Source organism: Populus nigra, chromosome 1, assembly GCF_951802175.1.
Source record: "Populus nigra chromosome 1, ddPopNigr1.1, whole genome shotgun sequence".
Classification (NCBI taxonomy): domain Eukaryota; kingdom Viridiplantae; phylum Streptophyta; class Magnoliopsida; order Malpighiales; family Salicaceae; genus Populus; species Populus nigra.
Genome location: NC_084852.1, coordinates 42254685 through 42272122, shown reverse-complemented (window position 1 = coordinate 42272122; position 17438 = coordinate 42254685). Strand labels below are relative to the sequence as shown.

At 36.7% G+C, this 17438-nt stretch overlaps 2 protein-coding genes and 1 non-coding gene across 3 annotated transcripts; 2 read left to right on the top strand and 1 right to left on the bottom strand.

The window, feature by feature from the left end:
• Positions 1 to 156: 156 nt before the first annotated feature.
• LOC133678317 (uncharacterized) lies at positions 157 to 4386 on the top strand. The gene is made up of 3 exons (XM_062100608.1): positions 157 to 360; positions 1128 to 1190; positions 1696 to 4386. Exon 3 carries the CDS (start codon positions 1983 to 1985, stop codon positions 4056 to 4058), a length of 2076 nt encoding a protein of 691 aa, XP_061956592.1. The 5' UTR covers positions 157 to 360; positions 1128 to 1190; positions 1696 to 1982; the 3' UTR covers positions 4059 to 4386.
• A 5026-nt stretch (positions 4387 to 9412) lies between these two features.
• Positions 9413 to 12944, bottom strand: LOC133699675 (aluminum-activated malate transporter 9-like). The gene is made up of 6 exons (XM_062123041.1): positions 12382 to 12944; positions 12051 to 12191; positions 11688 to 11957; positions 11414 to 11553; positions 11172 to 11318; positions 9413 to 10201 (listed from the first exon to the last, which is right to left on the bottom strand). The coding sequence occupies exons 1-6, from the start codon at positions 12677 to 12679 to the stop codon at positions 9572 to 9574; spliced, it is 1626 nt and encodes a 541-aa protein (XP_061979025.1). The 5' UTR covers positions 12680 to 12944; the 3' UTR covers positions 9413 to 9571.
• A 3676-nt stretch (positions 12945 to 16620) lies between these two features.
• TRNAG-UCC (transfer RNA glycine (anticodon UCC)) lies at positions 16621 to 16692 on the top strand. The gene has a single exon. It is a non-coding gene; the product is annotated as a tRNA-Gly (tRNA).
• The last annotated feature ends 746 nt before the right edge of the window (positions 16693 to 17438 follow it).

Sequence of the window (17438 nt, the reverse complement as noted above, 5' to 3'; positions counted from 1 at the left end):
AAATAAATGATGTGGTCTCTCTTCTTTTCTTTATTAAAACAAAAATAAAATAATTAATTACATCTAGCATTTAATAAAAATAAATCAAAACCTTAAAATAAAATGGAACGTGGGTTGTAATGACTTTAGCACGTGTACCACCACCTCCGACGTCCTCTTCTTTTCTTCTATTCGCCTTTTCCACCTATCCCTCTTTTCATTTTTTCGCGTCTCTCGCCTCGCTATTTCCTCTCACTCTCCGCCTCCTCTTTTTTATCCCTCTCGCTGCCGTTGCTTCTAAGATCCCTAAAGACTCCCCGTCGTTTGATCCTTCCGCGTAATCTCCACACCTGATTCCGTCGATTCCAATCAAATCTCGAGGTACTTACAGTTAACATCTTAAATTTGGATTTTGTTTTTTCGAATCGGAATTCTTGTGATTCACGGCCTGTCTGGTTGCTGAGAAACTGAAGGAAACCATGAAGAATTAGAGGGTTTTTTGTGTTTCTTAATTAGTTGGGCTGAGAAGTTCTTGCTTCAGATAGTTAAATAGTTGAGCTTTATCGGTTTTGGCTTTGTTTTCAGTTTTTTGGATTTTGTAAGCAGTCAGACGGGGTAGATTTTGATTTCTTTTATCATGTCCCATGTTTTTTTAGTGTGTTTAGCAAAGCTGCTTAAAACTTGTAGTAAATTTTTTATTTTTATTGGTTTGCTTGATTGGCAATCAAGGAAGACTGATAAGCCTTTTTTGGCTTAAACTGCTAAAGTCCTTTCTGTGTTTCATTCTTAGCTTTATAGATCTCAGTTCGAATATTTGATTTTTGTTATGTTTTCCTCCGTTTATGTGATTAACTTTTGTTTTTTTGTTTTTTTTTTTTAATTGAGATTCTGGATAGATAATCAGTGAGTATGCTCCATTTGAATTATGGCAAGAACCAATGTGTCTGGTTTCGTTTTGTGAAAGATGTTTGGATTCTTTTAATGGATTATATTTGAACTGATATGATGTTTACGTAATAATTGATGTTTCTTCTCGTCTTATTCTCAAGAATGCTTATGAAGGTTTGACCTGCTGTCAACCTTGCAGCTTTTTTATACTTTTTCATTGTTGATTATCTTATCGAATTCTGCTCTTTTTTCCCTCGTAGATCTGCTGGTGGCACCTGGTTGTTGCGTTTGGTCTCTGCTTTTCTTCTGGGGTGTTCAGAGAGGTTTGCTTAAATTTTTGAAGTGTACTGTCCCATTTGGTTAGCATTTCAGAAAAAAAATATGTTCTGTTTGACATCAAATTCATTGCTTTTACTGAGTAATTTTTATTTATTGACTCAATAATTTATAATAGTTACAGCACTAGAATTGTCTTCTTATGTTATTTTTCTCATCATAAGAGTCCCTGATATATTCCTAGCCTGATGGATGTAAAGACTCTTGATTGAATTTGGGAGTATTTGCATTCATGAGCTCTGATGTTGATTCTTATTACCTTCTTAGTGCTGTATTTCACGATGTCTGCAAAAGTACTTCCGAAGCAACTTGTTTTGCTTTAGTTTCTTTCTTTTTTCTTTTTTCTTTTTTCTTTTAGTGGGAGTTAATTGTTGCAAGCTTCAATAGATACAAACATTTACTTAATCTCATGAGATGATGTTGAATCTGGTTGCATTTACTTTTTGGTAATGCTTTGACGTATTTTTTCTAACCATAGGACTTGTGAAACAGGAAGGTTGACTAGCATACTGTTATGAAGGAACCTAGTGTGCCCGGATTCATCCTCTTCTGTTCCAACTAATCAGCCTACTTCTGGGTTAAACTAAATAAGAAAATGGACCGTTGTGATACATCTGGATTCGTTAGTGGGGGTGGGATGTACCCTTTCAGAGACATCTAACCCTAGTTCTGTAGCTAATTTTTTCGACATCTAACCAAGTTTTGTAGTTTATTTTTCTTGACCCCAGAAGTCAGGTGAATTTTTCATTAAGATTGATCTTAGGTTTGGAAATCACTTTATGTTTAGCCATTGCTTCATGGACAACAGACTCCGGAACTTTGGTTTTGCTGCTGATTGCCCTTCAAATGCATCCAAGATTTTGGGCAGTTCAATGCCCGTTGGAGTTGGAGTAGCTGGCACCAAATTCAGTGCAGATACTGTCTTGCGCCTTGATTCCCTAGGATCTTTGGTTCCCTATGGGTCTCCCTCTAAGGGTATTAAGCGGAAGCGGAATTTGATTGATGGATCCATGGGCCTAAATGTTGGTTCTTCACTGTCCCTTGGGCTTCACCGCTCTTCAAGTTCTTCAGACAGTAAGGGGAGTTCAGCAACTGCTTGCACAGCAATGTCTTCTGCCAAAGAAACTGATGAAGAGTCCTCAATGGATCTTGAATTGGACTTCTCTCTCCATCTTGGCAACGAGAAGATGTCGAGCCCGAAGAAGCCTGCTGGTTCAAATCTCAAAGGAATGGAATTGCAGCCCAGGGTTGACTTGGAGCTGAGTCTCTCCACTGGTCCTTCTGAATCCGATATTACTAGCATCCATCCACACTCTAGTTCACTTGAATTTGGCATGGATATGCCGCTGGCAATGGGTGGAGCATCAAATGTGGATGAACGATTGACATCAGATAGTTGGAAATCAGGGATTGCATTGCTTCCATTGCAGATTTCCCAGAACAAAGAGGCTAGCTTCTTCAACCAGATTCCAAGAACTAGGGATCCTACTTCCAGTTTTCCAGACCACTCATCTAGTGTGATAACGCCAAAGAGTTCAGTCACCTGCACTTCTGGGATAACACAGCAGCAACAGCCATATCAACGCAGCACTAGCTCAAAGTTATGTCAGGTTGAAGGATGTGGAAAGGGTGCCAGAGGTGCTTCCGGCCGTTGTATTTCACATGGTGGAGGCCGAAGGTGTCAGAAAGCAGGCTGTCACAAGGGAGCTGAGGGCCGAACAGTGTACTGCAAGGCCCATGGGGGTGGACGCCGCTGTGAATTCCTTGGTTGCACAAAAAGTGCAGAAGGTCGCACAGATTTCTGTATTGCCCATGGTGGCGGGCGGAGATGCAGTCGTGAGGGTTGTGCTCGAGCTGCCAGAGGAAAATCTGGTTTGTGCATCCGACATGGTGGGGGTAAGAGATGCCAGAAAGAAAATTGCACAAAGAGTGCAGAAGGTCTATCTGGTCTCTGCATTTCTCATGGAGGTGGTCGGAGATGCCAATTCTCAGGATGCACAAAAGGGGCACAAGGGAGCACCATGTTATGTAAGGCACATGGTGGAGGGAAACGCTGCACTGCTCCAGGATGCACCAAGGGTGCTGAAGGGAGCACTCCTTTTTGTAAAGGCCACGGAGGAGGAAAAAGGTGCGCCTTCCAACGTGGTGGGGTTTGTAGTAAGAGTGTACATGGAGGGACTAACTTCTGCGTCGCACATGGGGGTGGAAAGAGGTGTGCTGTACCTGAGTGCACAAAGAGTGCAAGAGGACGTACAGATTTTTGTGTCCGTCATGGCGGTGGAAAAAGGTGCAAGGTTGAAGGATGTGGTAAAAGTGCTCAAGGCAGCACCGATTTCTGCAAGGCACATGGTGGAGGGAAGAGATGCTCTTGGGGTCATCCTGGGTCAGAATATGGTAACCTACCTTCTGGTCCTTGTACCTCATTTGCAAGGGGTAAGACAGGTCTCTGTGCACTTCACAGCGGTTTGGTGCAGGACAAGAGGGTTCATGGTGGTGTCACCTTGGGACCTATGGTTCAGGACCCTAAAATTAGTCATTCTGAGAAGACGAAAGAAGTTGTCACTGTCGAGGACATGACTGTCGATATTGTGAAGATGGGTACTAGTGCCAGGGATTCATTGGGCAGAACTACTTCTGATTTGAAACATTTTGGAGTCTCAAATGGTCATCTCTCTGCCAGTGAAGCAGGTCTCTCATCAATGCCAGTTTTTGTATCAGAAGGCAGGGTGCATGGAGGCAGTTTGATGGCAATGCTTGCTGGTGGTTCTGGTGTTGGCTCATGCAGCAACCAAATTGTAGCTGGAGATCCACCAGAGCCAAGAAAATCATATATTACAACTCAGAACTGGATGTAAGACTTCTTTCACCTGTGTTTGATTTGTTCTTAGCTAGTGAAAGACTTTCTAGCTGTTTGGGTCCTTCGGATTTATTTGGTCTAGTCTGTTGGTGTTTAGACCTTGTTCTCATTCATTTGTCAAGATGGAGAGGGCATGCAAGATCCTTGACACCTTTGTGTGGGAAAACCAAGTAGGTTAGTCAGCATCAAGTCAGGTCTGGTGTTCTTTTCTTGTAAATATTTCTCTCTCTTCAGCAGGTTGTGGTGTACTCAGGTTGTAGCCTGTAAGGTCGGTCAGTTTGTTAAACATTCTGGTTATAATAAATCCTTTAAGCAGTATCATGTTAGTTAAGGTTTTGAATTTTATTTCTGGTTAGAACTGCTTTACTGTTGAGCCTGTTTTTCAGAGTGCATACCTTGCTGTGATTCAAGAGCTGTTTGTGGATGCCCAACAAGCTGCGTTGTATACTTGCTGGATTTTATTGGGATGTTACCTGGATGCCAAATCCTTTAAGGCTTTGCATTATTCAGGAAATGGTTTCCTTCGGAGTTTGAGTGCAGTACTGATGACAATGACTTGTATTCCGGAAATGATACCCAGTAAGAGAAGGCCCCAACAAATACCGATTTAGACAATAGGCTTTGATATCTTCGAGAACCATGTTCTAAAATCTTTCAGCAGTTGATTCCTGCAGCCAGATTGATCAATCCAGGACCCTAATTTTGGGAGTCAAAAGGGTCCATGGACCTCTCAACGACCTAGCCCGCCCATAGGACTTGCAATGTCTTGCTTGTTTTTCAATGACGGTCTAGCTCTGATTGATGGGATCCTTCCAAGCTTGTTGGACCTACTTAACTGTAACAACCGACACCTGATCAAGGGAGACTTCCGCCTTTAACCCTCCCTGTAGGAGCACTAATTTGCTTCTCGTGGTGAGAATGTGAGGAGACTAATTTCATGATGCTAACTCGTGGGCTGAGTGAGGCTATGATTTTCAAATTGAACTCGTAAAGTAATTGGACGACTAGATGAAAAGATAAAACAAATTAAAAATGTAACTGCCGAGAAAAATTACTTAGAATATATATATATATACACACACACTGGGCCAGGTCCAAGCGGCTGGACTTCCAACCACTAGGGCTAATACCCACGTGTGGCTGAAGTTTTTTTCTAATTAGTTGAGATATTCCCTGTGCTGAAGTTTTTTTCTAATTAGTTGAGATATTCCCTGTGGCTGGAAATTTTATAGACAAAGTTCAACCTAAACCATTCTTATTAAACCCGGCCCGGTCCGGCCTGGCTGGCCAATTCAGGACCCTATAGCTGGACCGATCCAGGTTTAATAAAAAACCGACGGTGGCAGCAACCCGGCCAAACCCAGGCGATCCGGGTGACCCGGCGGGTTGACCCGGGCGAATCCGGAAGGGCCTAGGTTTTTTTTTTTTTTTCAAATGTGGGATTTGAAACCCATTAGTATATATACTCTATGTTCCTAAGAAAAAAGTCATGTTTTTTCAATGTGGAATAAAAAACCTTTTGATTTAAATACTTCAACTTAAAAGAATAACATAGTATCTTTTTAATGTGGGATTTGAAGCCCTTTCGTATATATACTCTATGTTCCCATGAAAAAAGTTATGTTTTTTCAATGTGGGATGAAAAACTTTTTTAGTTTAAATACTTCAACTTAAAAGCTTAATATAATATCTTTTTAATGTTGGATAAAAAACTTTTTAAAATATTCTTTTAAACTTCATTATTTATAATATGTATAATCTATCTTTACATGGATTTTTTCATATAAAATATTAAAACTTTGATTTTTTATTTTATTTTCCCGGGTTGACCTATGAAACCCGGAACCCAGCTTCTTGGTCGTGTCAACCCTCGGGCCAGGTTTAATAACTATGACCTAAACCCGATCTTGTCCTAGTCTAACTAATCTATCAAACATGCTATTCTATGCATTTTTATGGGTTCTCATTAGCCAACTTTTCATAAACACAATCCACACTTAGTTTTTTCTTCACTTTCTTTTCTATACTTTTTAATGCAAATCTAGTACATATTTCTAGCCAATAATCGCACATCATAGCCAATATTTTTCACTAATAATATGCATGACAAATCAACCAAGAGTTGTTATGTCCAGCTAAATCAATTTTTTCATCAACAACATAGTATCTTCTACACGAAGAAATTTCAATGCATGGTATATAAATACACCTAGAAGATCGATATAACACAACCATATAATAATTTCTAGTAAGAAAAGCTAAAAAAACACCTAGCTAAAGGCCATGAAAGTCAGGCAACGTCTTGGAATGCCATGCCAAATAATTATTTGTTTATATTCATTTAATTTTTTTCTCTTGTTATATATTCATTTCTCTATAAATACGTACTGACTTAAACATCAAATAATTATTTGTTTTTTAGGGGACTTATTTTTACAGGAATCACTTGTTAGCCTAGTTTCTCTAGCCAAGAAAATTATTTTTTGTGTGAAGTTTTTTTCACGACCTCATCAATGATGTCATTTGTGGAAAACAAGAAGAAAAAAGCTAGTTCATTCTCTTTCACTCTTCATCAAAAAGATTATTCATGGCTGATGAAACCCCAGGACAATGGAGAGTAATTGATTTCTCTAACATAGGGACTTCAGTTCCATTAGTTCTCCAACAACTCTCTTAACAAGTATAAGTGCAAGTGCTCAATAATGTTATTTTAGCCATACAGGAACAACTTCACACTCTTCCATTTCATCAACAAGAAAGTCAACATATAACTCCATTACATACAATAAGTGCATGGAGATAACTTTAGTTGCATGAAGAAATATGACAAAACAACATGCTAGGTAGGCACAATACTCAAACTCTTTGAATGAGTCAACACTCCTCAACAGATCCTAGCCACAAGTGTGGATATTTCCATCAATCTTTTTCTTCTGAGTCTAATCTCGTTCACATGCTCTTCATCATGAAAAAAAAACCCAAAAAAATGTCCATAAGAATGCACTAGCTCCTAAACATCATTCCTAAAGTATAGAAGAATCTCTACTTTAGTGTTACACACTCACTTTGGGATTGTATCGCTATAAAGGTCAACCTATATAGCTATTATACCTTACAAATCCTAGGGAGCACATACAAAATATCAAAAGTATTCTGGAGGTGGTGATAACAAAGAATGATGCCATGTGTAAGATTTTTTTTTATAACTTTTCATGGATTTGCTAAGGTGTGATATCATAGACTTGATACTAGCTCTATCCTAGGTCTTTGTGATTTCTACATGAAGCTCATTTCTTGTTTTAGCACCAGTATTCCAATTGAAAAAAGTATAACTAAAATCTTTGCTATTATATAATGAAAGAGTCAAAGTACTAGGGCATATCTTTAACGAGGAAATTCTAAGAAAAAAAAATATGCTTGAACCTCTTGCCGCCAAATCTCTTATTAGTGGAGTTTATAACTACTCATTATAGAAACACCTATACTCTTTCCATGACAAAACACTTCTTAAAATGAACCAAGTGATGGAAAACCATGTTCGAGTAGAGGAAGCTAGTGTGACTAGGAAGGGTTACTATCGTTTCCAAATAGAAAAATCTCTATAATATCACTAGTCTTCTACCAAGGGAAACATGCATGATCGCTTTTTATTTCTTGGACTTCTGACCACACCTCTCACCACCACACGAGCTGATGTGTTGATCGCCATAGAGGGAAAAGATTTAATGCAACACCCACCTCCAATGAAAGGTGGTTCAAACATAAAGAACCCCAATAAATTTTGTTTCTTTCACCATGATCATAAGCATAACACTAAAGAGTGTCAAGCACTTAAAAAAAGATACAAAGATTGATCTTTAGATGATACCTTTAATAATTTACGAAAAAAGAGATACAACCTAAACAAACAAGAAAAAAGTTCTCATGATACACTGCATGAGATAATATAAATTTTAGAAATTATATCTCCATTGTTTTTTTAAAAAAAAATAGTAGTGCTTTTCATGCATCCTACAAAATATCTCCATGAAATCTCCATGAAAAAGTCTTTATGTCTCCAAGTTCTCTAGGTCTCCATGATCATTTTATCTTTTTTTTAAAAAAATTAAGGATCCTTATTAAGGTTTCAATGACCACTTGTCTCCAAAAAAAAATCTAGATCCTTCTTGATTACTCATGAACATTTTCCTCTAAAATTGAATTTTTATACCCCTTCATAGTCCAACTCACTTTTTATTTCTAGACTATTTCTCTTCTAGAAACAAACAAACAAAAAAATTCTTCTCTTTCTTGCAAAAACTTAGCAAAGAATTACATGAAGAAACTTCATACAGGAAGAATTAATAAAAGTTAAAGGTGCTCTCATGCATATCTAGCTATGATAATATTATCATGTAATCATAGCCTAAAAAGGTAATATATATACGATAAGTATTTTTCTCTTTTTAAAGTAATATATGTTTAAAATACTTAAAGGCAAATAATGATACAAGAAAAATAATTAAAAAAAATATTTCCAGTCGTTTGGGCTAGCACAAATGACTAGACTTCCATTTACTTGGGTTCATGCCCACGTAGATGGAATCTTTCTAGCCAGTTAGGCATAACCTAAATGATTGTAAATTTTATAATCAAAGTACAACTCAAACCTAATATTATCTTAGTCCAACCAATTTACCAAACACTCTCTCGTATGTATTTTTGCGAGTTTCCATGAATCGTCCACACAAACTTTTCATGTGTTCTATTCTATGCACACATGATTTTTTCTACGCTTTGTTTTGTACTTTTTATATAGACCAAGTACCTATTTTTTAGACAATAATCACATATCATCACCAACATTTTTTGTTAATAGCCTGCATTGCACAACAATGCACAGCACATCAACCAAGAGCCGTCATTACCAATCAAACCAATTTCCTTACTAATAATACAATATCTTCTACACGAAGAAATTCCAAGACATGATGAATAAATACACTCATGCAAGCAAAGCAAGAAAAAAGGCCAGAAGATCACCATAATACAACCACATAGTAATTTCTAGCCAAAAAAAAAAAAAACCAACCAAAAAGCTAGGCAAATGCCATGAAAGCTAGGCAAATCCCTAGGAAACCATGCCAAATATGCACTGATCCCTCACCTCACCTCATTTTTTCTCCTGCTATATATTTTTTCCTTGCTTGTCAACCCAGTTAGTTTCGCTAGCTAAGAAAATTATTTTTTTATGTGAAGTTTTTTTCACGATCTCATCGACATCAACCCAAAACCCCTCTTTCGTTTTCTGTTGTAAAACCACAAGTAATGCTGCTATTCATGCTTTAGATTCTTATAAGCTGAAACAAGAAATGAAAAAACTTAAAACTTTTTTCTTATTGTTATCTCAGGTGATTACAAGTTACAACACCTATTAGAGCCTATAATATTTTTCACCCTCTAATTTATAATTTTCTTTTTGGTAGTATAACTTGCACATTAGGAATGTATCGAAATCTGTATATTTTCCAGCTATACACCCTCATGATTGAATTTGGCCATCTTTGAAAGCACATCAACTGCTTCAACCAAGTGATCGAGCCTGGCAACAAACTCAATGAGTAAGGAAGTAAAATTGGCAAGTGACAATGCTGCAGTGCTCTCCAATGCTTTCATTCTTGGCAGAAAGTCCATACCGAGACCTCCTTCTTCTTCAAAAGCATCCACTTCCCTTGATGGCCATGAATGGAGTCTTCTTGACTGTTTCCTCATCATCTCATGGTAGGACTCTGTCTGTTGTGGAGGAGTCCCTGAAGGCACGTTTTGGTTTATTTGACTCAAGTTATTTTCTGTACTGTTACTGTCAAACTCGGTTAATGGATTCGAGAGGTCGTACTGGGTGGTTGAAAATGTGACGGGGAGCTTGGTAAGTGGTTTGGAAGAGTTGTCAGGAGGATCAAAATTAGATGCGAGGAGATAAGAGTGCATGTCTATGGCTCGTTGCAGGCGCTCCGTTGAGCTATGAACCTTCTTTAGTAGTGAGGTTTTTGGGCTTCGCTTCATGTTACTAATGTCTTTTCCCAAGCTCCTAACGAGCTCTGCAGCATGTGTTGCTGCTTCCTGAATCTCTGAGTAGAATGTGAACCGGAGGTTGTGAGGTGCCTACAGATAGAAAATAACTTCAAAATTAATAATGTTTGCGATATACAATCAGAAAGTAGTTATATTTTATTAAGTTTTCACTCTATCAGATTTATGTTGACTCCTGTTTCTGAAACCATCTACGGGTTCTACGACTATATCTAGTTGGTCAGTTGGCTTAGCGAAAGAAAGGTGGAGAAAAGAACTTCTGCGGGTTGAAGCTTACCAAGTATGAAGTTTCCCATTGAATCTGAAAATCCGAGTTATCTTGCAACCTGGCTTTGCCATGGATCAGCCTTATAACCAGTGGACTAACAAATTTTTTTTTTTTTTTGTACGCATATATAGATGAATACATAGTTTCTATTGTAACCACATTGTTTTATTAAAAATTGTTCTTTAGTTGTGCCTTTTCACTTGTATTATTAGTATTTTGGTTACAGATTTCCCAATTCTGAGATATTTTGGGAGCTCCCACCTATGCATGATGTTTCTTAAATAGTATTCCTATAAATGTGGATCGATCCAGTATATAATACGAAGACATAGGTCATGCTTACTGTGGATTGAACTACCATTAATTAATCAAGTCACGGGAATCTTCGTATACTTGTTATTATGGGAACAATTCAATTGATATGAGACAAAGAACAAAGAATAAATGGAGATTTATCATTTGTGTGTTATCTCTCAGCGAGTCAATATTCTTATGCCATCCCCTTAATGGAAGCCAATCGAAAGAACAAATACTTCGTATAATTTGGTTCGAGTCCGATTTGCCTTTCCAAGTGTTCTTTTGTCTTAGAGAAATCTAGCTAAGGTAGGCTTTGTTGGTTGCAGGCATATTTGTACACAGTTAGCATCTGATTCTGCTAAAGAAGAATATGAATATCCCGTCTGATAATTTATGCACACCTTAATAAGCAACATTGAAGTTGCACACTGGATGCACACGCATAGATAAAATCAGAGAAAAGTGAAAGGAAAATACCTGAATCTCAGAGTGTAAAACACCATGAAGTGCCATGACCTCATAAGCACAATATCGTAGAACTGCCCCAACTTTAACATACTCTGACCATGGATAGAAGAAGTGTCGAAACTTGCCATGCGGTGGCTCCCATTTCGCCGAGTTGGCCTTTCAAACGAAGCCAGCAGAAACAATGATCATTGTTAATATTTGCAATTCAAAATAAGCTAGCCTTGACAGCAAACGTGTTAACACATATTTACCAAGGATTCAAGTTTTGCAGAGGAGTTTAGGGTACTTTTGCATCTCCTGTAATTTGGCTCATCTGGAAATTCATCCATCACAGTCTTGGAGAACTCTGGATGATCTAGCCCTTCGTCTTCTAAATATTTCTTCACGCATTCTAGAATTCCGAAAAAGAGTACTGGCATTAGTTCCTATCTATTATTTGTTCCTCTTAATATATAAACTAATGTGTTGGTGGTAATTAGATAATATATCCATACGCTAAAAATGAAACCTGACCGATTGTCTTACCTTCGAGAGAGTCGGCTACCGAGTTAAAGCTGTTGACAAGTTCCTTGTGCAACTGCTCCCCGGCCCATATAGGAAAAACAAACACATTCACTAGGACTGCTACGAACCCTCCAATGGCAATAGAGTACAGTCGGTCCATTGCTGTTGTTATTGGATTCCCCATCCGATAACCAGATACTATGATCAAGCAGTAGGTAAAGAGTATGACCCTGAACCCATATTCATATGGCACGAGTGATGGCCATAATTTCATGAATGATGTAATAGACCCTGCAAATAATATTGCATATGAAAGTTATTTAGCATATACTAATTTAATCTCATTCTCTTGTTCCTAGCATTTCAAAAATTTAGAAGCTATACCAATCAGAAAGATGCTAATGCCAATTATAATAGGCTCGGCAACCCGGCCCGACTGTATAGCTAACTGAGCAACCGCAATAGCCAATACTCCTGCAAGCAAGCTTCCAAGAGCTCGGTTGAATCCTCGATTAAAAGTTGCACCTTGAGAAAACAACAGCCATAAAGCTTGCAGCTGTTAAGGTAACTTTCTTTTAAATTTTTGCAACTCATTTTTTTTAATCTTTTCGGTATAGCACGCAAACAATGGCTTTTCATTAATTGACATATGAGCATGCAAAAAAACAAAAACCCATAAACATGTGTCTGCAGATAATTGGAATCATATACTTACCAACTGTGTATTCGAACATGATAGCCACAGTGAGAATGGACCAGATGATATTGGTGCCGAATATATCATAAGGTGCTCGGAATAGTATAAGCAAGGACACTAGAAGAACAGCTAGGCCAACTTTTAAAGCGAATTTAACTCTGTTGCTATCTTCTTTGGCAAATTCCCATACACTCCAAATCCATGCCTTACAGGAGGAAAATGCTCCAGTGCTGCCTTCTTTGCTGGTACCAGGCAGCTTCGATTTGGTAGCCTCTGGTGGAATGTTGATCTCGAAGCTGCCCTTTTTGCCATTCATTCTCCAATCAATTATAAACTCTTCCAAGTCTTTCGGCCTGGTTTGCTTTGAATTTTCCGTATTGTTAACTTGATCAGTTGCTGTTATATTTTCCAAGAAAAAGACTTGAAACTAAGTGAAAAGTTTGAAGCAAAGTAGGGTTCGGATGAGAATGACGAGCTCATAAGAATTGCAGGACTTGATGTTGCTAGATGTGGGATGTTCATGAGAAGGAGAGAGCAATTTAAAGAGTCGGGGGATGCAAGCTAAGTCGGGGTGCAACTAGGGAAGAAAGTATGTCTAGTCATGATATGATATATAAAGAAAAAGAATAATACAGCAATAATAGAAGAGAAGATGAAAACTTAGGATAAAGATGCTTAACCTCAATAATGCTGCATGGATGAGGAATTAGAATCTAAGAACTGCATGGTCATGCAATTTCAGTCGCCACGCACATTTTCTCTTTCATAATATCTCACCGTGGAAGATTTTGACGTGGTGATGGTAACAGAGTAGATCGGTAATGGTGACGGCAACAGTGACTGTAATATAGAAAAAGACCAGCCAAAGATTTATTATGTTATACAGAGCATAAAACTGTGTCTTCATGTATTTGGCATCCAAATATATACACATTTTGCATCATGCCATATTATTATTATTATTATTATTATTATTATTATTTATTTTGTTATCTGGCTTGTTTTTTCATTAATATTAATTTACTTTTTTCAGCATATGTGGAAAATTTTCGAACTTTCTACTGATAGGAACATGTGCACTTCTTGTGAATCGCTCTTCACGGTTATCAATCCAGTCCATCAGCCAAAACTAGTAGGATTGTTAAAACCTGAACCACTCAGATCAGTATTTGTATAAATGATACACAAAAGATTAGCATATGGCTCTGCCACAAACGGAAATCAGCAAATCATCAAGAAGGCTAAAAAAAAAATAGTAGAAAAATAAAAAGGGCACCGGAATTTGTTAGGTGATAATTTCTGGTCATTTGGTTACTGCAATTCTCATCAATTTGTTAGAGGCTCCTTGAAGTTACCATAAAAGCAACTCGATAGAGAGGTTAGAGCAAGCTGCTGGAACTCCTTATGTGGAGATGCCTTTTTACTTTCTTCATGTGGAAATATTCCCTTGACAAAGACAGCTAGGCTCCAATATTTGTTTTCAATGTACAAGTTGTTCAATTTCAGTTCCTCTTTCTCAGCATTCTTCTGTAAACATGTTATCTTCTTCCTTTGCTCTAAAAATAATTCCTAAGGTATAAGTTTATTAGGTCAGGAATTTAGTGGTTTATGCTATTCTTCTTCTTCTTCTATCACTATCCTTATTGAAGTATTAAAGGTATTAATTTTGGAAATGAAAGACGAATAGATTCTTTGAATTTTCATTGCTCTGGATTGTTGATGGCTTGCCAACCGATATTCACCCTACATCGCAGTGAGGAACAAATGAATGGGTAACAAAAACCTCTGCACTTTTTTCTACTTTTTCCCTCTTGACATCCTTATAAATTCTTAGCTTAGCTGAAAACAATTCTAACCATCGATACCAGGCTTTGCTATTCTTTAGGAACAATTTGCCCAAGACTTTAACTATGAGAACATAATTTCAGGCCGAGGAATATATTCCAGGGATAAAGTTAAGAAAATTGATTTGTTTTCTGGTCTTGAGAAAATCAGTGAGAAGAATACTGTGAAGATTACAAGTTCTGAGAACCTTTTGACCAAGAGTAATGCAACTGAACAAGAAAATGTTTTTAACTCAATGATTATCTAGCTAGCAGAATCCGCCCTCACTCGGTTGTTTGAGTCCTGAATAATATATACTAGCAATTCATTATCCATCTGATAAGCCTTTTCCAGAAACTCTTGTGGGATGCCCAAATGCATTTCATTAGCACACAGTGGATGATGCATAGCATACAAGATAGGTAAAAATGTTGGAAGAATAATCTCGATTCTGCCACCATAAGGATTTATTGGCTTCTATTGTCTCTTAACAGATTGAGATTGCATATGGTGACAAGAATCTATACATGCAACAGATGATAATAGAGGTCCGATTAGTATTTCTCGATTTTCTTCCTCAAGTTTCTCGAGCAATGTGAAGGCCCTGCACGATTTTCAGAATGTTTGCTCTTATATGGGGTTAATAGTTGATAGAACCTACAGCTTTAAATGGCTAGCTACTGGTGACTTTATATCCTTTCAGCAAAAACAACTCTAGCTAATATCTTGCTGTTTCCTACTCATTGAAAATCTGAGTTCACTAATGTAAATCTTTCTCTCACTCTCTCCATCTCCCCGTGTACATTCTCCATTTCGGAGAACATGGATGTTCTACATGGAAATCTTGTCAGGATCGGCCTATAAAACACTCTGTCTGCCACAAGAATTTGTTCCGTTGTTACAATCTCCTGCATGCATCTTAACCTCTCAATTGATCACCATCACCTACATTGAGTATATCTATAGTCATCTGTCTCATTCAATTCTCTTTGTATCTTCATCTCTCACTTCATTTCCTAGATACATACACAGCAAACACAGATGCCTCGTATCTTTCAATTCATGTGCTTATGTGAGGCTCCAATTTTTTAACAACTAAACCATCGAAAAGAAATTCGCATTGTCATCACACTCAGTCGGAGTTCCATGAGTAATCTCTAGTGCTTCGTATCTTTAGTTTGATGTGTTCATTTGAGGTTGAAAATTATGATCATTGCTAGACAATATTGACAAGAAGTGTATTATGGTTAAGGAATTTAAAAAGACAATTCAACATACATTATTCTGCAGGAATAAAAACCAAGATTGCTTTCATATTATCTGCCAGTGCTGGATAGTAATACCGCTACTAAAATAATAACATCCCATTGAAATTCACTGCTATACCCTTTATACCTTCTGCTGTTAAAGTGGCATATATTTGTTTTATTTCTTTCATGGCTTCTTTACTTTTAACTTTTTGACCTTTTAAGCATTGAAACAGAAACATTTGATAGGAATCCGAAAACTTTCTGGTACTAACATGTGTGTGTGGTCATGTTGTGCAAGAACCTAACTCTCAACTACACACACACACACACACACATATACATACATATATATATATACATACATACATACATACATACATATATATATACACATACACACATATACATATACATATATATACACACACACACATACACACACACACATATACATACATATATATATGTATACACACACATATACATACGTGTATACACACACACACACACACACACACACACACACACACATACATATATACACAGACACACACACACACACACACACACATATATATATAGCCATACCCAACAAATTATATATGGAATTGGATGCCTAAGTGATTGAAAGCTAACTAGCAAGAAACCAATACTATTCCATGATCCCAAAAAATTACAAGGACCTGTGGAGATGCAAATGGACCACCTCCTTGAATTCTCTTCACCACAATCATAAAGGATATTAGAACATGTGAATTTATTTCTGAGATTCTATAACATTTGTCTGATTTCAATTGGGCTATCAAGTGTCTAACATTAATTTCAAACTCCTTTGCAAATGGGAACCAGAAAAGGAAAGAATAGGTCCGGTTTTTAGCTGTTTTAGGACATCGACAAACCAGACCATGGACATGCCTTGTTACACACACACACACACACACACACACACACTTGCCAATTAAATTGGTATTTTGAAATGTAGTAACCATGAAGGAATGACTGAGTTTCTAGGCAAGAATCAAATTATAAAGACAGTGAAAATTAGAAACTAAAAACGTGAATTTCTGAGGAGCTACGGACTGCATATTCCAAAGTCATGCCTTGAGTTTTGCTATCAACAGTTTATCTACATGAGACAAATTACTAGAAGGAATAATATATTAAACCTCTTTATTAGCGAAAGGCGTTTGTAGTCCAACGGTTAGGATAATTGCCTTCCAAGCAATAGACCCGGGTTCGACTCCCGGCAGACGCAACTTTTTCTTTTTATAGCTTATAGAGACTCTTAAATAAACTAGTTTTCACGTCTATTTTGTAGTATTACTATTACTAAATATTTCCACCCGCTATTTTTTACCCTCAATTTTCTTTTTTCAATTGCAATCTACGATAACAAAATTGACAACATGTCAAAAATTATTAAATTGGATCTTTCACTGTAGTCCGAGATCAGTCCAAATTTGTTAAGATTAATAAAATTAATAAAAAGACATCAAAGTGTAAAACACTACGAAATATCATGTCCAATCTAAAATTTGGAGGGAAAGATTATTTTAGTCCTCATATTTTTTTTCTTTCCTTTAAAATTCCTATAATTATTGTGAATTTAATTTTGATGTAAAAATTTATTTTTTAATTTTTTAATTTTTTAATTTTTGAGTTTAAAAAAAAAACAAAGCTGATGGATTCTAGTGAGGATAAATAAAAAACGTTATTAATTTTCTTTTTATATGATCACTAAAAAAATTAATTTTGTTATTAACGAGCTTTATTCAATGAAAAATATTTAATAATAATTAGTTTAAATTTTAATATTGTGTAAAAATTAAATTGAGATAGAGAAGCAACTTTTTATGATGTTTGATTTTATGTTTTTGTAATATTTTTTAGGTTAATAAATTAATTTTTTTTTTAAGTATAGTATGTGATATTGCGTCGGCTGATATTTTTTTTTTTTGGAAAAACAATATAGGTGGATGGATAAAACAAAGAAAAAAGTTA

Bases quoted from the DNA above. Each gene is read 5' to 3' on its own strand.
- LOC133699675 (XM_062123041.1), bottom strand. From the start codon at position 12,679: ATGAATGGCAAAAAGGGCAGCTTCGAGATCAACATTCCACCAGAGGCT. The intron at 11,554-11,687 runs GTAAGACAATCG...TCGGAATTCTAG, and splicing joins GGTAGCCGACTCTCTCGAAG to AATGCGTGAAGAAATATTTA. The intron at 11,319-11,413 runs GTAAATATGTGT...TTCGTTTGAAAG, and splicing joins CTGCAAAACTTGAATCCTTG to GCCAACTCGGCGAAATGGGA.
- LOC133678317 (XM_062100608.1), top strand. From the start codon at position 1,983: ATGTTTAGCCATTGCTTCATGGACAACAGACTCCGGAACTTTGGTTTT.